Here is a 23,616-nt window from a genome sequence, read left to right on the forward strand (position 1 = left end):
TCACGATGTTGATTCAGTCTTGAGCAGTACTTTATCGTGAACGGTCGCGTTTTTAATGAAATTTTTGTGTACGTTCAATGATGTATGAACGTCTCACACAAGCAGAAAAACATAAAAAGTGCACAGAAAAAAATTTATAATATTTAGCGGAAGCTATCGGATTTTTTTTATTAACTAGAAAATATTTTATACGGAAAAATTATTAAAAGGTAATAAAAATAATTGATGAAAAAATAATAATAATAAAAAAAAATATTTTTTAATTGTGAAATAATTTTAAAAAAAATAGAAAGTAAGAAGAAATGGCTGAAAATTTTTGAAAAATCAAGTGAATTTAAAAAAAAATAATTTTAATAAATAATTAATAAAAAAATTTAAAAATTATTTAAATAAAAAAAAAAACAATTTTTAAACAAAAAAAAAATTAAAAATAAAAAAAAATTCAACAAAACAAGAGGTGAAAAGAGAAATCGTCTACACACGAATGTCCATATATACGTTTGTCGTGCATTCACGTACCAATAACAAAAATAATAATAAAATATAATATAACTTATGCGTAACAACAACATGTATTGACGATTGGATTGGACTTTTACTTACAACATTTCGTCTTTCTCTCGCCATCTATCTCGCTATGACACGAAAATTGCTTCAGTCGCGACTGTTTTACTGAAAAATTAAACAAAATATTTTTTTTTCATATAAAAACATGATAAAAATAAACGAGTTAGGTGTATCGTGATTGAATTTTTTCTCAAAAAGGAATATTTTACGACAATAATTTATTTATTACTCGCGTTAAAAGTGTGTGAAATAGAAATCGATGAGACGACAATGATTTTTAATGTCAACAAGTTGCATCGTAAAAACTTTATTTATTATTTGTAAGAAGAGATAAGCAAGCACGTTTTGCGGTTGATGATAGATGGACTCCATACTCTAATGATGATATGTTAAAACGAGTGTTTTATGGGTAAAAATTCATTTTGCCGCAGCTTTCACTATTTTTCATCGTCAAAGTGAATGTTGTCCGGCAAAAATGCACTTTTATAGTGTCTGCGTTCGAATTTTTCCGCTCCGAGGTATTTTATGAGAATTTTTTATTTTTATTAGGAAATGTCTAATTGAAGGCTTAACGGGTTTTGTGAGTTTATGACGATAAAAACAGTTGCATACAGTTATGTTACAGTTCATTTGTGAAAAAATACGGTGATTTTGTATCAATTAAAGCTCTTGTTTCATCAGAAAAATTTTTAATCTCACACAAACAATCGATTAAAAGTTCTCGGGTTCACATCCGTGTTCTTTTGCCAGATCATTGCGGCATCTTTGTACTGATGTTCATCACGTTTTTCTCGAATAAATAATTTTTTCTCAATTCCAACGAGATTTGTAGTCGCCTACGTTACGTCAACTTATTGAACACTATTGCTCGAATACCACTCGAGATAAATATATAAATAACAATGAAAACAAATACTCGACGTAATACACCTTAAAACTTCAATAAACAGCAAATTGTGCTTGTGTTTGTGCAAATCTAACGATTTTTCAAGGGCATTTCAATGCGGTGTCTAAATAAAAACTTTCGATGGACCCAATTATTTATTTATCTGAAAAATAAAAAAAAATGTCAATCAAATTATTATGAAAGAACTCGGCGACAAAATTATTATTTATTAAAATAAGAAGAAAAAATGAATCAAATGGAATGTTGTCTATACGAGTTCAAGAAACTACAATTCAAAAAGTGACTGGCTTGATAACTAACTCATGAATATTCAATACGCACAACCATAAAGCAAGAATTACTGTTAGAGTCTTTTGTTTTGGAGCATTTACAAGGAGATACCCGTGAAACAATGCCGAAGAATAGAGAAAAATTGTCACATATTGTTTAGTTTTGTGTTTTGTTGCATATATAAAATGACGACCTTCAACACATAACGTTAAAAAGTTACGGTGAAATAATGAGAGATGAATGTAGGAAGATTCTGTTGTTTATTTTTTGTACGAAATTTGCTTTTCGCAATTTTTTCGCAATAATTTTTTAAATATTGAATTTTATGATTTTTAGAAGAAAAAAAAGATAATAATAAAATTTAATTTTATTAAAATTAATAATTTATTAATAATTTAAAATAATTAAATTAAATTAATAATATTAAATAATATATTATTATTTTTAATAAAAGTAATTTTTATTTTTTTCTTGTAAAACTGATGAAATTTTAAATAATTAATTTGTTTTTAATTAAATATGTTAAATATAATTATTTTATAAATTTTTATTTAATATTTTTTAACATAATTAAATATATTAATTTTTTAAAAATTATTTTTTTAATTAATTTAATTATTTATAATTTAATAAAAATAGAACAAACATCTCAAAATCCAAAACGAAAATAAAAATAATTATTCTATCTAAAAACTTATTTATTTTTATGGTTAGAATAATAAAAACAAAATTCCGGTTATCTAATCTTTGTAACTTTAATGATGAATATTCAAAAACTCAACTTAATTATTTATTGAAAACACAAAATTAATTATGTTTTAAGGAAATGTAAATCCTAAATGAGCCCAATTTTTTAAACTATTAACCGAAAATGGTTAAAACTTGTTTCAAGCTTGATATTTTGTCAGATTATTCATAAATAACAATAGAATTTTATTAATTGTGATCTAAAAATACTAATTTTTAAACATATTAAAATATATATATAAATATTAATAATTTTAAAATTAAAAAAATTATTTTAAATAAAATTTAAAAAAATATTTTTAATAAAATATTTAAAAGATAAAATAAAAAATACATTTTAAATTTTTATTGTATTCAGTTAATAATTAAATATTTTTCAGTTAATTTTTAATGTTTTAAAATAATTTCAAATAAATTTATTTTTTTTTTATATAAAAAAATAAATTCAATACAAAAACAAATTATTAAAATTAAAATAATTTTAAATTAATTTAATTAAAATAAATTAAATTTAAAAAAATAATTAAATTAATTAAATAATAAATTTAAAATAATTTTAAAAAAATAAAATTTTAATAATTAAAAAAATTAATTATATTTAATTTTCGATTTATTTTTAATAAAATAATTTTTGCAATAATCTTCAACTGCAAAAAACAACTTTTTACAGTAAACAATATTAATAATTGAATTTTAAAAAGTAACAAAGTATACATTTATTTATTGCCAGTAGCTACCAAGAATTGATGAAAAAGAAGAAGAAACGAATGTTCGATTGTTTGCAAATAATTTTAATACATATATTTTATAATAAATAACTGTTACTATCATGCATTTCATTAACTTGCGTTATACATTTTGCAAAAAATAACAATGACCGCTTAAGTATTTATTGTTCTATCACAGAAAAAGTGCAAATCTTAAGTCCTTCAAAAATAAAAAAAAAATTTATATCAAAAAAAAAAAAAAAACAATGAAGAGGTGTGTTACTGAAAAATTCCTCAGACACTTATTATTATTATATTAAAAAGCTAATGAAAATTAACAATCATTATCAATATCAGTGATCAATCAATTAAATCTTTGCCTCTTCATTGTAAGTGACTGAACTTGATCCAACAAAGCAACTTCGTGACATTACAAAAAGTTGCTGTGGGTGTTCTCCCAAAAAAAAAATAATAAAAAAAAATCGTAGATGATTCATTGTACTTTTTTTTCTGTACAAAAATTGTTCATGGTCATGATTATAAGGTATCAATTAGGGAGTGGCTTTGACTATGAGAAGGCTTTTTGGACACTTTTTCACGTGTTTTTTGTAAATTTCTTGTAAAAAATATTTTTTTCATGTAAAAAAATTCCCATCAACAGAAATTGCGCATCGTCACATCGTGCTTTTGACTTCATCACGTTTAACCTGTTTCACAACTAATTTAATTTTATTGATTTTTATTATTATTTCTATTAAAATATTTTTTTTTTCTTACAAGAAGCTAACTTTTTTATTTTTTCTTTCATTACAGGTCTCGTTAAAATTTCACAACAACCTGAAATCATCAAAGTTTCTCTAACTAACTGAGCAAATATTACCACAACACGAAAGAAAATAAAATTTAAAAAAAAAATGATTTCATAAGACCATATTTTGCCAATTTGGTCATCAAATTAATACGAATACTGCTCTGGATGTGTATTAGTGAGATAAAAAAAAATACAAAAAAACGTTAAATGAACCATTTTTAGTTTAAATGAACAAAAAATATCAAAAGTTAACGACAACCGATGGAAAAAAAAATTTTTATTATTATTAGTGAATGAATAGAAAAATAAATAATAATAAAAAAAATACCGATCAAGTGAGCAATGTTTCGCTTTGTTGCAATAACCTGCAAATATTTACAACACAAAAGCAATTTTGGATAAATATTCGCGGCATTCGTAAGAATCATGGTTGAACAATAATAATCTCGGTGCGGAAAAGAAAAGTTGTGCGGTGAACTTAAAGCAACAACAAAAAAAAACAATAAAAGAAATGAAAAATTTCAATATTATCACTTAAGACAGTTGTTATTCAAGTTAAGTTATACAACTTTCTAATAACGAAAAAAAAAACTATGAAAATGTAATTTACACTCTACTGAAGTTATTTTTGTGCAGGTTTCGTGAAATATTTATTTTTTCAAAATAAATGATAAAAAATTTAATTAAATGAAAACACGAAACGAGAAAAAATAAAAAAAAATATTTATTAAAAAAAAAATAAACAAAATTAAACAAAATGAACAACATTTATAATTCGTATCGTCGACGAATGCGGAGAAGACCAGATGTTTCACAGATTCTCCGTCGTTATTATTGGATATCGTCAGTAGTAGCTGTGATTTTTATAAATTTGAGCGTCATTTCAAAAGGTAAGAACGAGTTTTTATTTCAGCTAATTTCGTCTAAAGGTCAGATTCTCCCTCGTCTGAGACAAAAATATTTATAACAAAATTATTAACTTTTTATAGCGAGTTAAAATTCCAATTAAAACTGTTATTTACGACCAATTTATTTTTATCATATTTAAAAAAAAAAATTTACGTGCTTCATAGTATCAAGTGGTTGACCTCTAACTAAAAAAGTTGGCTGGAATGACCTTTTCACACATATTCGCATTAATATTCATTTCTTTTCCGTATTTTTCTGCAGTTGATGCCCAAGCAACAATACAATCGCTGAACACACCGCCGACGATAAATGTCGATCGTGAGTGGATTGTGCAAGAGGACGATCCAATTGGCACAATTGTTACGCGTGTGCGTGCCCAAGATCAAGAACAAGATGTGCTAACGTTCGGGCTGGAGCTGCCAGGACCCTATGAGAATGGATATGGGATCGTGAATCAAGTACCGTTTACCATTGAGCCATCAGGAAGTGTCAAAATTAATGAATCGCTTGCGGGAAAGGTGAGTTTTTACGGTTAAAATTATTGAAATTCAATAATTGATTAAGATTTTGCATAATTTTGTGCATAAATTTAAAAATTAATTATTATTCTTCATAAAATTAAATATTTTTCGTTAAAAAATTAAAGCAAAAAATGAAAATATTTACTTTTGAAGCAATTTTTATTGAAATTGTATAAAAATTCAATAAATTCATCAATTAAATATTATCCAAAATAAATCAAATTTAAAAAATAAATATATTTTATAAAAATTTAAATTAATTAGTACCTATTTACAAACATAATACAAAAAAATTTTTTGTTCTGTTGATTTCTTATTTATTTATTTTTTTTAAATTAAAATAATTAAATATTAATAATTAAATTATTGGTATTTCTTGATTTGATTTTTATAAAATTTTAAAAAATTAATTTTTAATATATTAAAAAAAATGAAAATTATACAAAAAAATGATTGAATACACAGAATAAAATTTTTTAATATTTTTTGAAAATAAATTGGAAAAAACCAGGAAAAAATTATATTAAAATTAAAAATTAAATTCAAAATTAATTCAAATTATTAAAAACTTATAATTATTTTTTATTAAATGTTATTTTTTTAACTTTTTTAATTTTTTTTAAATTTTTCTTAACTTTTAATTTTTAAATGTTATGCACAAAATTATTTATAACCTTAACAAATTCTAAAAAAAAATAATTTTTTATATTTACTGCTCGATATTTAAATATTTACAAATTTTTTTTTTAATTTTTTTAAAGATTAAAATTTAATTTAATTTTTTTTTCTCATTTTAGGGAGGTCAAAAATTTTTCCTGTACGTCACAGTAGATGACGGTCAAATCTCTGCCAAAAATCAAGTTTTAGTTGCAATCATGGGCAAAAATGCAACTCGCAACTCAAACACCTATCGCCAACCAACTTTCACACCAAATACTGATACAATTAAGAAATTGATCCCCAATGGATTTTACACACAGCCCGGAGGCGTTCCTCGTCCCGCCAATCCAAACATTTTCAACAGACATCAAACAAAAACGTATCCCGAGCCTCTTCGACCAACAGCGAACAACGAAACGTCGCAAGAGGAAATTATCAAACCACAACGGGATCGACGAGACTTTCGCCTGTCAGCCAAACAAGCGAAGCTCCGTCATCTGCATCGCCAAATGAAGCAGAAAAATCTCGCAAAGTGCCAACGTCGACAGTTACTCCGACACCTCCGACGCCAACTGCCCAATTTCCGCCGCTCGTGTCTGTCATTCTCACCGTTTGCGGAATTTTCCTGATTGCGGGCCTCATTGCGTTGCTCATGTTCCGCAATTACCTTTGCACGATCAGCAAACAACTGAAACACAAGAACAAAATTGAAAAAGCCAAAAAATCAAACCAAAGTCAAATAAGCAATATTAGTAGTAACATAACGGAAGACAGCAGAAATTCCATTTTGATGCATCAATGGGCAGGTCCAACGGCGCCCGGCAATCGTTATTTCTCCGGATGGGGCGATAATCAGCATGCGCAAGTGACGTCACAGCTCTCGAACGGGACAAATATGTCGCAAGCGAGTGTCGATAACAAAGATCGATGGGAATTTCCGCGACACAAACTGAAAGTTTTTAATATTTTGGGCGAAGGTGCTTTCGGGCAGGTTTGGCGATGCGAAGCACAAGATATCGACGGAATTGAAGGCGTTACAACTGTTGCTGTGAAAACGTTGAAAGATAATGCGAATGAATCGGAACGAAATGATCTGTTATCCGAGCTGGCAGTCATGAAAACTCTCGATCCGCATGTGAATGTGGTTCGATTATTGGGTTGTTGCACAGAAAAGGAGCCAATTTTCGTTATCTTGGAATATGTGACGCAAGGAAAGTTGCAAACTTATTTGAGAAATTCTCGAACAGAAAAGTGAGTTACATTTTATTATTTATTTTTAAAATAATTTAAAATTAATTTAATTTAATATTAATTAAAATTTATTTTAAATTATTTGATTAATTAAAATTTAATTAAATTTATTTTTATATATATAATTTTAATTCATTTAAATAAATTTAAAAAAAAATTAATTAAATTAAAATATTTATTAATTTAAATGAATTTTAAAAAATTAATGAAATCAAAATTTTTATTAATTTAAATTAATTTAAAAAAATTATTAAATTTTTAATTTAAATAAATTAAAATTAAATAAAAATTAATTTTTCATTCAATATTTTTATATTATTTTTAATTTTAATTTTATTTCTTTCAAAAATTAATTTATTAAAAAAATAATAATTATTATAAAATTAAAATATTAATTTTAAAATAATTAATTTAATTTAAATTAATTTAATTGGTTTAATTAATTTAAAATAATATTATATTTATGAATTAATTAATTATTTTTACTTAATAAAATTAATTATGTATTTGCAAATTATTTTTATCAATTTTTTTAAACATTTTTTTAATAATTTTAATTTTTTCATATTTTTTTCAGACATTACGGAAACTATAACAACACCAATGGCAAGTCAAAAACTTTGACGTCAGGTGATTTAACGTCGTTCATGTATCAAGTTGCTCGAGGCATGGATTACTTAACGTCACGAGGGGTAATAAAATCTTATTTGTGAAACCAAACACTTTCTCTGACATTTTTTCTGTCATTTTAGATAATTCATCGTGACTTGGCTGCCCGTAATATCCTCATAACTGACGATCAAACGTGCAAAGTTGCTGATTTCGGGTTTGCACGTGACATTATCACATCCAAAGTTTACGAACGTAAAAGCGAAGGAAGACTGCCTATTCGGTAATTTTTTTTTACATTTTTTTTAAGCAAAAAATTTCATTAAAATAATTTTTTTAATTAAATTTTTAGATGGATGGCCATTGAATCTCTTTACGACAACATTTTTTCCGTCAAATCTGACATTTGGAGTTTTGGCGTACTCATGTGGGAAATTTGTACGTTAGGCTCAACGCCGTATCCAGGCATATCGGCATCCGATGTGATGCGTAAAGTTCGCGACGGGCACAGATTGGAGAAACCTGAGCATTGTCGACGCGAACTTTATAACATAATGTATTATTGTTGGGCAAAAGATCCCAATGAAAGACCTACTTTCGGCGAATTAGTCACGATGTTGGATAAATTGCTGCTTACCGAAATGGATTATATTGAATTAGAACAATTCCCGGAACATAATTACTACAATATGTTGAATCAAAGCGGAGAAAAGTTGTAAATAAATATGCGAAAATTGTTACTAACGTTTTTTGTTAGTCGCTTTAAATAATAAAATTAAATAATTTATCTCATTATATGACTGTGTAAATGTAAATAAAAAATAATTTAGAGATAAGAACTATAATGATATACTCAAAATAATTAATTATATCGTTCAATTAAAGATTAAATTGTGATAAGATAGATTTTAAATATTTAATTAATAAAAAATTAAGAAAAGAAAAATAAAACAATATAAAAATTAAATATTTTTTTTTTATTTTTAATTAAAAAATTTATTTTATTTATTTTTAATGTTAAATTTTGAGAAAAAAAAATCGCAAAAAATTAATTAAATCAAAATTAAATAAATTAATTAATTTTTTACAGTAAAAAATATAAAATAAAAATTATTAAAAAAAACTTCCCAAAGTCCATTAAATATTTTTCTGATTTTTTATATTTTTTTTTCTTTACAAAATAATATATTTATTAAGAAAAAATAATATTAACATAAAATTAATATTCATATAAAAGATATAATTTTTTAATATTATTTTTCATATTTTTTTTTTTATAATTATTTTTTTATTTTTTTTTTCATAAAAAATTCAGGGAATAAGAAAAATATATAAAATTTTAAAAAATTTTTCTTCTTAATTTTTTTTTTTTATAAAAAATTTATTAATTTATTTATAAAATATTCTTTTGGGAAATTTTTCTTTCAACAAATATTTATTTAATTATAATTTTTTTTTAAATATACTTTACCAATATTCAACACGAAAAAAAAATTAAAAATTCCTTGAAGCCAAATAATAAAAAAAAACACAAAAATGCAGTTTCTTTAAACATTTTATTTCATAAATATAAATAAGTACACCTGAATTTCGTGTATTTTTTCATCATTTATTCCTCAGTAGGTTTATTTTTTATTTTATATGAAAGTTATTAAAGCAAATTCGCGTCATATATGATGTCAGTTAAATTCAAAAGAAAATTTGATTAGCATTCTTAAAAAATAATAATAAATAATTTTTTTTAAAAAAATGAATATTATAAATTAAAAAGATCTTGCACAGAAACAATTTTTTTATTGTTGCCTAAAATGTGCGATCTTCTGATATGATTTCTTGGATTTAATTTTTTTTTCATTCTGTATCTTTTATCTCTAACTAAACTATATAATCGTATATATGTATGGACTAGATATGACTCTCTTTTATTAATATTTCATTGAATATTAATTTTTTCTTAAAGTTTATTTTTTTTAGTTCATTTATTCGTTAAGTCATTTGGTTATTATATATTTTTTTTTATTTTTGGTAGCAATCAATTTTTATTATTTTGTTTATTTTTTACACATTTTACTGTTTTTTGTGTTACTTTTTCTTTTTCATATATATTTTTATAAAAAGGTTAGTCTTATGTCTAAGCTGAGCGTAAATTATTAAAAATGTGTGGTAAAAAAAAAAATAAAAAAATTGGGAAAATAAGGCGGAAAACGTAAAATGAGTGAAGGGATTGTTTTTTTCTTGATGATTTTCAGGTTTTCGAGAAAATTAGTGGCATCGTTTATGTTCAAAAGATGATTGACAGGGAAAGAATTTTTCGCCTGTTCGTTCGAATCACTGTTATTTTGCATAATTGGGTGTTATTTTAAGTGTAGAGCGCAGTTATTCCTAATCCTCTCATCAAAAATAAATAAAGCTTTTACAGAATCTCATCAGAATCACAAATGGCGACAATAGTGTGGACATGTGGCGGCGCTATACGTGTAAAAGTCTTTAAAATTTGTATTTTATATATATTATATACCATATTTAAATTAAAATAATAATATAAGAGTTGAAGATGGAATGAAATATTGTATTCAGTGATGTTCTGAGATTATCACTGAACGATCAGAACATCACTGAATGCGATACGAAACGAATATAAAAGTACAGGCTGCCACTTGTGCAGACTATTTATCACCCAATCTGTCATCAGCATCACATTTTACGTAAGAAACGCTTGAAAATGTGTTTTGTAGTTAGTTCCGTTCAGTATGAAGAAATTTTTTTTTTGTTCAGTAAGAATCTGCTGTCAAAAGCATTTTTCAAAGTAGCAAAATTTTTTTATAAATTTGTTTCTTTTTTTTTTTGTAGTAATAATATATCAAAGTAAATCAACATAAATAAAAAGTGAAAAAGTACACAAAATTACGCCATTGTTAGTGTGCCAGCACCCATGCCGAAGCCGACACCTTTGGGTCCGAAATTGCGTCCGTAGCATCCTCTGCAGTAAATTTCGCCGTTGGGAGCATCACAGAGATTCGTCGAATCCAAAGATTTGTTGCAATCGCCGCAATGGAAGCACCGTTTGTGCCAAACTTGTCCCTTGCTGATCATTTGTTCGGCAGCGTAAACAGCGAAACCGCATCGTGGGCAACCTCCCTTTTCGGGTTTCTTGCCAGCCAAAGGTCTACCTTCGCCATGCACAGGCACCGATTCGCCATTCGACGACAAAGTTGGAGTATGTCCATAACCGAAACCTTTTGGTCCATACGATTTTCCGTAACAGGCACGGCAATAAATCTCACGATCGGGTCCGTCGCAAGCCAAAACCGAATCCAAGGGACGATGACATTGGCAACAGCTGAAACAACGTTTATGCCAGACAGTTCCCTTGGCCAATTGTTGTTCGGCAGCGAAAACGACGCCGCCGCAACGAGGGCAACCTTGACCTTCGGGCGCGAGAATTGAAGTTGTGCTTGGCGGCGCGAAAGGACGAGCATTTTTCAACTCTTCTTCGCTCATGCCGTCAGTTTGCAAGAAACCAGAGCCGCAGGCGAAACCGTATCCGTGAGGACCCCATTTTTTGCCGTAGCAAGTTTTGCAGTAGACATCCTTGTCGGGACCGTCGCAAGCGATGATCGAGTCGAGAGTCTTTGTGCAGTCCTTGCACTTGTAGCATTTGCGATGCCATTCGCGTCCCTTGGAGAGAACTTGCTCAGCGGCGAAGACGACGCCTCCGCAACGTGGGCAACCTTGTCCAGCGGGAGCTTGGATGCAAGCAGTATCGTATCCGCCGATTCTTGGGGCGTGTTCGCTGTTGAAAAAAAGGTAAATTATTAAAAAAATTTGAAAAATTTCTCGAAAAAACGACAAAAAATTGTTAGTTTTATGGAAAAGTTCGTTTAAAATGAAATTCAATAGTTTTGTTTAAAAATTAATTTTTAAAACTTTCAAGTTTTAAAAAAATTAAAAAAAAAAAGAAAATTTATTTTAAATTTTTTTTAAATTTTTTTGTGTAAGCAATTAAAAAATCATATCAAAAATGTTTCAAAAATTAAAAAAAAATAATTTAATTTTTTTTTGATTCATTAATTTTAATTAATTTTTTTTAAATTAAATTTTTATTTAAATATTTTTTTTTTTTAATTTTTAATATTTTTTTTAAAATAAAAAAAAATTAATTATTTTAAAAAAAATAATTAATTTAATTAAACTAATTCAAAAAATATTAATTAAAGAAAAATTTTAAATTTAATTTTTTTTAAATTTTAATTTTTTTTAATTAAAAAAATCCTTAGTTTTTATTATTTTTTACCAATAAAATAATTCTATTTTAAATAATTTTTTATTAAATTTTATTTTTTTAAAAAAAATTGAATTGATTAAAAAATCAAAATTTTTTTTTATTTTGTAAATTTAAAAAAAAAAAAAGTTATAATTATCATTTTTGTCATAAATGTTATGAAAAAATTTTTTAAAAATTTATTTTATTTTTTTTGAAATTTAATTTATTTTTTTTTATTTTTTAATTTTATTTAATTTTTTTTTAAACAAAACTATTAAATTTCATTAAAAACGAACCATTGTGAAATTATTCACAGAATTTTTCAACCGAAAGGACTTTTTGGGAGGAAAATTTGACATTTCAAGGAAAAAGACACAAAGGTTAAATTCTAACCTCTGCAATTCTAAGTCTTTTGCGTCACTCATCAATCCCATTGATGAAATTCCAATGTGACCATAGCCACGAGTCCCAAATTTAATCGCATAGCAGACTAAAAATGTTAAAATCTATTAAAGCATTTTTTCAAAAAATTTCAGATTTCACGAGGGGGTCTCAAAACACGTTCAACATCGAAAAAATTACAAAAAAAATCTTACCCGTTAGCTAAATCAGTTTGATCGCTTTGAAGAGCGCCGCCGCCTTGTCCATAACCGTAACCTTTGGGACCGAATCTCTTGCCATAGCAGACTGAACAAACAAAGAAGAGACAGTTTGGAAACAGGAAATGACAGAAATCACAAAAAAATACAAACCTTTGCAGTAGATTTCCTTGTCGGGACCTTCAGTTACGTTACGTGAATCGAGACGTTTGGTGCAGTCGCCACATTTGAAACATTCTTTATGGAAGGCCTAAACACAAATTGGGGTTTTTTGTTAATTTTTTTTCGTTTTAGGATTTTTTTAGTCATAAATAGAAAGGGAACATGTACAGAGTGAACATCCAGATAAACACGAGTGACAGATAAAAATTCGTATCTACCTCGGCAATACACTTCTTTATCGGGACCATCGCAGTGAATCGTTGAATCAAGAGTCTTATTGCATGTCAGACAATGGAAACATCTTTTATGGTAAGCCTTTTTAATTTTTTTTGTTTGTTTGAAGATTTTTTTTTTTTTTTTAGAAATGTTCCCGTTTAAATTAAAAATTAAAGAAAAAAATAAAAAAAATACTCACTCTTCCACGTGCCAACATTTGCTCAGCAGCGTAAACATAGCAACCACAACGGGGACATCCTTCGCCTTCGGGAGCCTTGATACCCTTGTACTCTTGAACTGTATGATGGAAGCCATTTTCTCTATTTTTTTAAAATTAAAATCCAATAAATCATATTTTTTTGCATTTTTTTTAATTGTTAGAAAGCATACGAATTTAAACTTTAAATTATTAGTAGACCGCTGTTAATGCTAAAACACGACAAAAAAAAATCTGTTTTCAATAAATATTAAAACGGGACAAGGTTACAAGTCCCCTATGTGTTGATCTTTTATTCAATATAAATTACATCAACAAATTCCTCCTAGAAAATGTAAGCAATTTTTTATTCGCTCAAAGAAAGTGCAAACTTTCCTCGAATTCTCTATGAATTTTATGTACAAAATGTATAGCAACAACGAAATGAACAACATCTAGGGCACTTTCCTTATCCCATTTATTTTTTTTTTAATTATTTTTTTTTTCAACAATTAATAGTGATTAACTCAAAATTAGAAAAAAAAATAAATTTTGTTACACAACGATTCAGCAACAACAGGAGCAACAACAAAAATTATTTTTTTTGTGTGGAAAGAAGGATTAAATTTTTTTTAGATAGAAGATAGTGTAAAAAGAAGTATTCTAATAATATTAAAAAAAATTAAAAAAAATGGTGAAATTACATCAATCTATTTTTTTTTTATTTTTGAGCAAAAAATAAATTTAATTTCAAAGCACATTTATATTTTTAATATTCAATCTAATTAAAATTTTTGCTTTTTTTTCTGCATGCTAATTAATAATATTTATTTTCTTTAATTAATTTTTTTTATTTATTTATTAAAAAAAAATTTGAGAAAAAATTTAAAAGAACTCAATTTTTCTAATTTTTAATAAAAAAAAAAATTTTTAAATAATTTTCTAATTTTTTCAAGTCCTTTAAAATTTTATCCCATGCTATCTTTAAAAATTTAAAGCTTATTTGTTTAAAATTATTAATTATCAATAAAATATATATTTATATATAAAAAAAAGTCAAACAAAAAAATGTTGCTAACTCTCACCATTTTTATATTACTTGACTGATTGATTTTTTGTTTTTGTTTTTTAGACACAGTGTTCGTTTAGAGAATTTTCGTTCAGCACTTGTAGATATATGATATAAACAGGTTCACACATGGACATCATGGCAAATGTTTTGGTGCAAAGAGGCATGTGACATAGCAGTGATTTAATGTAAAAAAGTAAGAAAAAATCACGGGACAAGATTTGGGGCAAGAGAATTTCATCCGAAAAAATTACAAAACGGAGGGACAGGAATTAAAAACAATATTTTTTTAATGTATATGAATGTTGATCGGTTAACAGGACTTTATTATTCTCATCTCAAAAAAATTAAGGAAAAACAAATTTAGTTCGGAAAATTGACAAACAAGAAAAAGTTCTAATATTTCTTCAATCTTAGAAACTAGAATTGCAAAACTTTTTTTTTTTGATCTTCTAAAATGTTTTTTTTTATTGTTAAAATGTTTTCCTTGGTTTTGGATACAAAACAAAATATTAAATACGAGTGTACTAAACATTTACATTAGGCAATAGATTTTAAGTATAATAAAAGTAGTACGTTAAAAGGTTTTTGATCTTGAAAAAAAATTTTTTTTTTAAACAAAAGATATACGCTTATTTACGGCGGATGAAGGTCGCCAAATTATCCTCAAACACACAGCTGACATTGTACTTAATTTCTGTGGTGAAAAAAAAAACGAAAAAAGGGAACGAGTCATGCATTTTGTCTTTTTTTTTCTCTTAAAGTAATTAAAAATGACGTGTAAACAAAAATTCGCGAATGTTCTATCTTTTTATTGAAAAAATTATTTAAAAAAAGAGAAAACATTCGACGATTTTTTTGTATATAGCAAAAAATGTGTGTAGGCTATCAAAAATCTGCATTTTCAAAAATAGTAAAATTAATATGTAGAAGAAAAAATGTCAACCAAAAAAATGATATTAATAAAAAAAAGTAGAGAAAGGAAATTAAAAACAGAAAGTTATTAAATTTATTTACTTTTTGTAGTAAAATCATACAATTGTGAAAAAACAATAGATAAGGAAAGGCCCCAAAGGAGGTTAAATCTACGTGATGCAGATTTCAATGCTATTATCAGATTCGTTTAAAAGAGATTTTTCGCTTTTCTAATTACTGGGCAAGCTTTAAATGTAAATTTTATACATCATTTTCATCAATTTGAAAACTATTTTTCGTATAAAAAAAAAAGAAATCTATCTCAATCTAATCAAAAAATAACACAAATATTTTTTCCGTGGATTTTTTCGCGCGCAAAGACAAGAAAAACCATAAAAACAAAGAAAAACGTAACAAAAAAAAACAACAACTTACTGTTGCAAATGAGCTCCAGTATCCATGGAGAGAGCGCCAGCGCCGCCGCCGAATCCATAGCCTTTGGGTCCGTATTTGCGACCATGGCAGTTCTTGCAGTACAATTCAGATTCGTGCTCAGCGACAGTGGTAGAGTCTAACATCTTTGAGCACATTCCTACGAGGAAGCAATGGCATGCGTTAGTTCGTCGTCGTAAAGTGAATAAATAGGTACAAGGTCTAATTTTTGTATTTTTGTACGTGTGGTCTACATTTTAATTCGCTACATGTCAATTAAATAATAATATTAATACATAATAAAAAAAGGCGTTTGGCACCGCCGATAAATTCTTCGGCGAACGAATCAATTCATTAACCCCCTTGTTGTTATATATTTTTTTTAAATTTAATTAGAAATAATTTTTATTATTTAATTTATTTAAATTAAATATTAATTTTAATAAAAATTTATTAATTGAAAAATTAATTAAAAATAAATTTAAATAATTTTTTTTCGATAATTTTATTTTTTTTTAAATTTATTTTTAATTTTATTTTACGAAAATATTGAATAATAAATAGATTTTTATTTTTTATTTCTTCGATTTTTTTTTATTTAAAATATTTTTTACTTTTAGAATTTAAATAATCGAAAAGAATTTTCATTTTATAATTTTTTTTATCTATTAATTTTTAATAAGAAATTAATATTTTAAATATTTTTTTTATTTTCATTTTTGATTTTTTTTAAATATTGAAAAATTATAATTTTTTATTTTAAATTTAATAATTTCAATTTTTTAAATTTTTATTTCTTCCTAAAAATATAAGAAATAATAATTGGAAAATTTTAGTTTTGATTTTTTTAATTTTATTTTAAAATTTTAATTTTAATTTTTTATTTAAACATTTTTATTTTTGAATTTTATTTTATATTTGAAAATATAATTTAAAAATTTTTATTTTTGATGAAAAATATAATTTTTTTTCCTTTCATTTTATTTTTTAAATTTTATATTTTATTCTAAAAAAATTGAATAATTTAAATATTTAAAATTTTTATTTTGTCTTTTAATTTTCATTTATTTAAAAAAAATCAAAAAACAATTGGAATAAATATTTATATCATGTTTCAAAAATATATCAATCAAGTAAAAGCTCTAATGGAAAATTTTTAAAGCGAAAAATGTGCCAAGAATCCAGAAATAGACGCACATTAACATCATAAATTATCTAATTTCTGGTGAAAATTAATGAGGTATTTATTTAACGGATCTTTTATTTTCTGTTCTGATGAAATATAAATCTTGTAGAAAAATATATTAATGACTTTTTCATCATTTTCGTCGACATCGTGTTAATAATGCATTAACAAAAAATATTAAACACGAGAAAAATTCGACAAAAAATGTGTCGTCAGTCTCTTTACAATGTATCATCATCAGTCAAGTTGTTTATTTCGCCTGACAAAATAGTTAAAAATAACTCTTAAATTTTTTTTATGTCTGCATTGTCAAAATAAAAAAATTTTTTTTTGTCCCAACTCGAGAAGAAAAAAAGTCCGTGCGTAGGATGAAAATTATTACTTACCACATTTGAAGCATTGTTTGTGAAATTTGTATCCACCAGCAACACGTTCTTCAGCGGCATAGACGGATTTGCCGCATTTGGGGCATTTTGCGTTCTCGACTGGCTTGAAAGGCATATTGAGTCTTTGTTTTTACTAAAAAAAAGTCTGGAACAATATTTTTTCGCTAATTAACTATTTGTTTATTTATTTTTATTTATTCTGATGTAATTTTTATTTTTATATATTTTTTTTTGTCGGGGAGTAAAGAAATATTTCTACAATGCTGCAAAATTAACGTCGACCACACAATTTTCTAAAAATAAACTGACGGCAGTGTGAGCTGCTTTTTCTCAAAATATATATGACACACAGACTTAGATTGTCTTTCGATTTTTTTTTTCAAATTTTATTTTCACATGAAAAAATTTTAACGACTTAACTCCAACTTTTTTCTTTTCTTTTCTTTAAGCGCAATTTTCTCTCTTTAAAAAAATATTAAATTTCACAAATATTTTTATTTTTTTTAGATTTTTGGTCCGACGAAAAAGCAAATTTGTCACTTTGTACGAGATATTTCGAAATTACACGGCGAGGCAACGAAACGACTATAATGCACGCAAAACTGATACTAATTAGCTGAGATCGATTCTCATTATTGCAGAGCTGTTGAAAGTAATACAACTACAATTGCAATTGTTTTTATGTTGTTTCTAATGTGTGCATGTATTTTTTTTTATTTATTTAATTATACTCAAAGATTGATTTTTGAAAAAAAAGAGCGTGAGAGGATTAAAGGATAACTTTAAAAATTTTATTTAATTAAAATTTAAGAAAATTCATTAAAAATTTTCAATTTTCGGGAAAATATAATCAAATAAAAAGATAATAATTAAAAAAAAATTAAATAAATAAATAATATTTTTTAATATTTAATAGTTTAGAAAAAAAAAAAAAAAAATTAATAAAAATTTTTTTAAATAATAAATTTTTTATTAAAATTCAAATTAATTAAAAATTAAATGAGTTTTTTGAAAATATTTAAATAATTTATTTAAAAATTATTAAAAATCTATTTTAAATTTTATTTATTTAAAAAAATCAAAAATTAATTAAATTACTTCAAAAATAATTAAATAATTATTTCAAATTATTATTTATTATTTTAAAGAAAAATTAATAAAAAATAAAATAAATAAATATTTTAATTAAATAATTTAATTTATTATTTTAAAAATATTTAAAAATTAATTTAAAAAATTATTTTAAAATTATAAAATATTGATTTTAAATAATAATTATTAATTTTTCAAAGAAAAATTATTTAAAAATATTAAATGACTTGTTTTGAAAATAATTAAAAATGTCTTCAAATAATAATTTTTAATTAAATGAATAAATAATTTATTTTTACAATATAATTAAATTTATTATTTTAAATAATTTTTAAAAATTAATTAAAAAATTAATATGCATATCAAATATCACGACAAGAAAATTTTTTCTAAAAAAAAGAAATTTCCAGTTCAGTTGTTTTTATTTTTTTGTCTGTGGGCGAACATAAAACCGTGAAGCAAATTAAAAATGTATCTCTAGGTGAGTTTTTCTTGCTTGGCACACTTCCAACTTTCGAGTATGTTTTCCAAGCGTGCGAGAGATTTTATAACATATGATATAATATATCGTGTGTGTGTGTGTGTGCATATATGAAGACAGTATTCAGTGTGTTGTTTATTCTGAGACGTGTATGTGACCATATTAGGGTGTTAGGTTAAATTACTACAGCAAAAAAGTTCAAATTCTTCACGTTTTTCCAGCGAAAAAAGTGTGTGAAAAAAAATTTTCCTCTCACAAAAATTTATCTTTACCGTATGGCAAACTGTTGCATCTCTCAAAATGTTATTTTTAATTATTTTTTTTTCTGTGCACGCAACTCGTGCTCGATGTGTCTTCTAGTCTAAATACCACATTTATTTCATGTCTCTCTTGCTATGTAATTTCTAATGTGCATGTAAATTAGAAGCGATTTCATTACTTTGGCACATGTCCCACAAAATTAGATTACTGCACACAATTTAACGCACACACAATGCGTCGATTCTATTTTAATCTCTTTTTTTAATATTTTCACACTCTATGTGTTTGAATTGATTTTATTTTATTTTTTATTTATTTTTTTTATTGTCTTTGTAAATAGTTACTACTGATCTATTTTCTTCAATTTCGTTGTATATAAGAAATTATCACATCCGCAAACAAATTGCCGGCTGATCTTAATTTTTTTTATTTAATTAAAATTTATTTTTTTTTAATTTAAAAAAATAAATTCACTTAAAAAAACACAAAATTTTATTTAAAAAAAAAATTAATTTCACATTTTTTGTAGAAATATTTCTTTTTTTCCAGTTGATTTTTTTTTCTTAAGAAAATTTTCTGTTACCTGTTTAATTAAAAAAATTAAAATATTTTTCCAAAATGAATTTGAGGATTTTTCTAACTCGATCTACACCCGATCTACCACCGTTATGAAATGGTTTAAAAGTTGAACCTGCACTCAGTAGTTAAGGGAATGCACACACAAACATTTTCACGAAAAATTTTTTTTCCCGTCTCAAAATTTCATACGGCAAAATATTTTTTTGTGTAGAAAACTGTAGCCAACATATGGACATGCGAAAGCAGAACAAAAAATCCGGCAATATTTTCCTTTCTTTCTAAAGACGTTTTTTGCTTGAGCGCGCGTGTTTATGTCTTACTCGCACAAACACAGCGGCCGCAATGAACGCGAAAAAGACAGAAACACATTTTCTTTTTCCATTTTTCACAAAGACACAGAAAACGTGAAAATTTTGTGTGGGCGATCGTCTGAAGCCGAAAAATTTTTAAAAATTAAAAGAAAAATGTATATGTTGCATGGATGGATCAAACCAACGAATTTGAGGAGGAAGACGAAAAAAAAAATTCATAATAATCAAATAACTTCAGAATTATCGTAGAGAATAAGAATTTTTCCAAAAGACACCCATGATGATGAATTTGTTTGTCACATTTTTTTTTGTTAAATTTTCTCTTGAAATTAAAAAAAAAATAGAAAAAAAATGTTTCTCGTCCCACATCGCATACATTCAAAAATTATATATTCTAAAGTTGAATGACTCATTTTTCTATTTATTTCGTGTTTTGTGTCGCTCTTTATTTTTAATGACTTTAATCAAGTTTTCAAAAAATTTTGCAGGTAAAAAATTTTCTTGATTGATTTTTTTCAGATAACATGCGAAAAATTTTGCGTTGATTGATATTTTTGTTGATTTTTTATTTAAATATTTATATTATATAACATAAACCAGCAATTATTCAACAATTTTTTTTTTCATTTTGGAACGAGCCGAGATGCGATGATGATAATTTCGATGGAAAGGAGAAAAACTTTACGCACCATTAATATCAGCGGCGTGTGCAAATTTGCGTGGGTTGCGCAAGTTAGAGTCTATTTACGTTTTGATACGAAGGTTTTTGGATCCATTTCGTGGGCTAATAGAATTTTTCCGTGTTCTAAAATTAGGTTTTAAGGGAAAAGTTACTTAAATTGATTTTTTTTTGTAAGATGTAAAAATTTCGTTACAAAATATCATCAGAATTTTTCGTCGTGTGTCTTACTAACACAAAAAAAATATTTTATTCGTATTTTATTATCATGCTGCCAGTTTCTATCATAAATAATCAACATGTCTTGCGTCAGATTGTCACGTTGAAGAAAAAAAGTAGAACTAAGAAGAAGATTCCACAATGTCTTTTTATTTTTTTTTTCAAAAATGAGTGCGCTAATCAGCGAATTTATGACTATTTTTTCTAAAAATAATTTTAAAAGTCGAGCAAATTTTTTTTCAACTTGTTTTGACTCACTTTTTATTTTTTAAATTTTTTTTTCTATGCGCGAAAATGACCTTTTGTTAACATTGTTTGTGCAAAAATTAAATTACCAAAACATAAAATAATTAAAACAGTCGTCATCGTCATCCTAATTGACAACAATCTAATTTTCATAAATTATTTATTAATAAATAATAAACAAATTATAATAATAAATTTTGCGAATTTAGGATAATTCCCGTTAATTTTACGTTACAATAATTTGGAGCCAACAAATTCTAATTTTTTTTTCGCATTTGTTCGACATGCATAAGTAGCAGAAACGATTATAATTTTATTTTTATCGTGCATCGTCATGTCAAAAATAAATAATAATCATATTTAATGCAGAAATAGTGCATTTTGTACAAAGCAGTTGTTGTTCTCCATATATTTTGTGTAATAATAACGACGTGTTGTCTCACCGTTTGGTTTTTTTGGCAGCAGTCAATAAATTTTTGCCACCTTTTTATCTAATTTTAAATTAATAGTAAATATTATTTTTGTAGAGAAAAATGTCATAATTATCAATTTTTGTTAGATAAGATTAAATGGAATAATTTTTTTTAAATGCCTTAAAAATTTTTTTTTTTTTTATATTTTTTAATTTAATAATTTAATTTAATATTTAATTTTATAAAAGTTTCTGTTGTAAAAATTTTTAAAAGACAAAATAATTACAAATAATTAAAAAATATCGAAAATATTGTTGAGATGAAAAAATATTTTTTTATTTTATAATTAAATAATTATTTTTTTTAAATACTATTTTAATATTCCTTGTGATTTTAATTTTTAAATATTATTGAATAAAATTATTATTTTTATTTTAATTCAATTAAATATTTTGAACTAAATTAAAATTTTTATTTTATTTTAATTAATTTAATTAAATTTTTTTTTTAATTTTTATTATTAAATTAATTAAAAATTTTTAAAAATTTCATGAAATAATTTCATTTTAAATGAATTTCATTTATTTTTTAAAAATAATTTTTATTAATATTGATAATTAACATTATTATAATATTGAAATTAAATATTTTAGAGATTATTAAAAATAAATTAATTAATTAAAATCAAAATAATAAATTTAATTTATAAATTTATTTGAAATTTTTAAATAAATTAAAATCAAATTAATATTTTACATTAAATTTAAACATTTTTTAATAATTTAAATATTTTTTAAAATTAATTTTAGAAAAAAATGAGGTAAATTAATTTTTATTATGGAAAAAAAATTAAAAAGACATGTTTAGAGAAAATTAAAAATGATATGCAAAAAAATGTTAATTTTTGAAAGATGAATCTTTTTTGCTTGATTTATGCTTTTCATCATTCCGTTACATAATTAATTAATTAAAACCCGTGTTTTAATTGGTCCGGCAAGTCAAAACCTTTTAAAATTGTTTATTTTTAACAATTGCTCATAAATATATATAAATTTTCCATCATTTTTGCCGTCTTTTGATCTCACACGAAAAATTTTTCAGCTTTTTGCCGTTCGCCGTTTTGTTTGTGTGTCACATTTGCAGGCAAACAAATTTTCCTCGCTTAGATCTGCATTTATTTATAATATTTGAGTAATTTTCTATTTATATTTTTTACTATCATCGACTTCACGTTAAACATTATAAATAAAACTAGAAAAAAAAGTATCAGAAATTGCTTAGGGAATGTGTGTAAACGACGTCATTAACGCTGATGAAAACGTTAAGCAGGTAAATCTCACGAAAGAAAAAAAAATCCTACAAGATTTTCGTAAAAAAAATAATAAAGATGTGAAAGAAATTTAAAAAAGTTTCGCCTTCACATTCTTTTTTGTCGTTGAAGTGTTGATTATGAAAGTTTATTATCTTATATTTTATTGTTTTTTTTTCTTTTGTGAAGAAAACAAGTCTGTTTTTCGAGAAAAACGTCACTTTGCACATTTATTTAACAATAAGAAAAATTGCGTGACGATTAATTTATTGTTTTCTCGAGTTAATTTCCACGTCTCGTTATAGCCAGAATTACTGTCGTGATCTAAAAATAAAATTTCATCATTTATTATTATTGTATATTATGACATTTTTAATGCATTTTAAAAGTAAAAGTGTTCTTGTTTTAAAAAATCAACGAGAAAAAATGAAAATATTTTTAAAATATTATTTAGTTCACGATTTATCCGTTTATGGCGCTCTATTTTATTCAAAAATTCCGTTTTCATATTTATATTAAAAATTAAATAAAAAAAAAATAAATTAAAATAATAAATAAATAAATTAAATTTAACAAAATAAATTTTAAAAAAAAAATTATTAAATAATTTATAATAAAAAATTATAATTAAATTAAAAATTA

General features: G+C 24.6%; 3 protein-coding genes across 3 annotated transcripts in view; 1 reads left to right on the top strand and 2 right to left on the bottom strand.

Annotated features, from left to right (window-relative positions):
• Positions 1–1,325: 1,325 nt before the first annotated feature.
• The window catches only part of LOC134827201 (endoribonuclease Dcr-2), a 126,987-nt gene continuing 104,696 nt past the window's right edge, over positions 1,326–23,616 (bottom strand). The window contains exon 6 of the mRNA XM_063839776.1: positions 1,326–1,337. The gene's annotated coding sequence lies outside the window, so the exon portion shown is untranslated. The remainder of the gene's footprint in view (positions 1,338–23,616) is intronic.
• Positions 4,770–8,756, top strand: LOC134827729 (tyrosine kinase receptor Cad96Ca). Its single transcript, XM_063840512.1, has 7 exons — positions 4,770–4,899; positions 5,180–5,436; positions 6,237–6,520; positions 6,574–7,350; positions 7,928–8,042; positions 8,103–8,242; positions 8,312–8,756. Exons 1-7 carry the CDS (start codon positions 4,800–4,802, stop codon positions 8,676–8,678), a joined length of 2,040 nt encoding a protein of 679 aa, XP_063696582.1. The 5' UTR covers positions 4,770–4,799; the 3' UTR covers positions 8,679–8,756.
• Positions 9,640–19,903, bottom strand: LOC134838189 (muscle LIM protein Mlp84B). Its single transcript, XM_063853666.1, has 7 exons — positions 19,802–19,903; positions 17,385–17,529; positions 15,816–15,972; positions 13,400–13,520; positions 12,976–13,072; positions 12,820–12,910; positions 9,640–11,752 (listed from the first exon to the last, which is right to left on the bottom strand). Exons 2-7 carry the CDS (start codon positions 17,497–17,499, stop codon positions 10,864–10,866), a joined length of 1,470 nt encoding a protein of 489 aa, XP_063709736.1. The 5' UTR covers positions 17,500–17,529; positions 19,802–19,903; the 3' UTR covers positions 9,640–10,863.

This window comes from Culicoides brevitarsis, chromosome 1, assembly GCF_036172545.1.
Source record: "Culicoides brevitarsis isolate CSIRO-B50_1 chromosome 1, AGI_CSIRO_Cbre_v1, whole genome shotgun sequence".
In the NCBI taxonomy this organism is placed as follows: domain Eukaryota; kingdom Metazoa; phylum Arthropoda; class Insecta; order Diptera; family Ceratopogonidae; genus Culicoides; species Culicoides brevitarsis.

What these genes read in the sequence shown, in the direction of transcription:
- LOC134827729 (XM_063840512.1), top strand. Translation starts at nt 4,800, where the DNA reads ATGCGGAGAAGACCAGATGTTTCACAGATTCTCCGTCGTTATTATTGG. An exon ending in ATGAATCGCTTGCGGGAAAG is followed by an intron (nt 5,437 to 6,236) that starts GTGAGTTTTTAC and finishes TTCTCATTTTAG; the next exon opens with GGAGGTCAAAAATTTTTCCT. An exon ending in ATTACTTAACGTCACGAGGG is followed by an intron (nt 8,043 to 8,102) that starts GTAATAAAATCT and finishes CTGTCATTTTAG; the next exon opens with ATAATTCATCGTGACTTGGC.
- LOC134838189 (XM_063853666.1), bottom strand. Translation starts at nt 17,499, where the DNA reads ATGCCTTTCAAGCCAGTCGAGAACGCAAAATGCCCCAAATGCGGCAAA. An exon ending in ACTGGAGCTCATTTGCAACA is followed by an intron (nt 13,521 to 15,815) that starts GTAAGTTGTTGT and finishes TTAAAAAAATAG; the next exon opens with AGAAAATGGCTTCCATCATA. An exon ending in CAAACTGATTTAGCTAACGG is followed by an intron (nt 11,753 to 12,819) that starts GTAAGATTTTTT and finishes TTTTTTCAACAG; the next exon opens with CGAACACGCCCCAAGAATCG.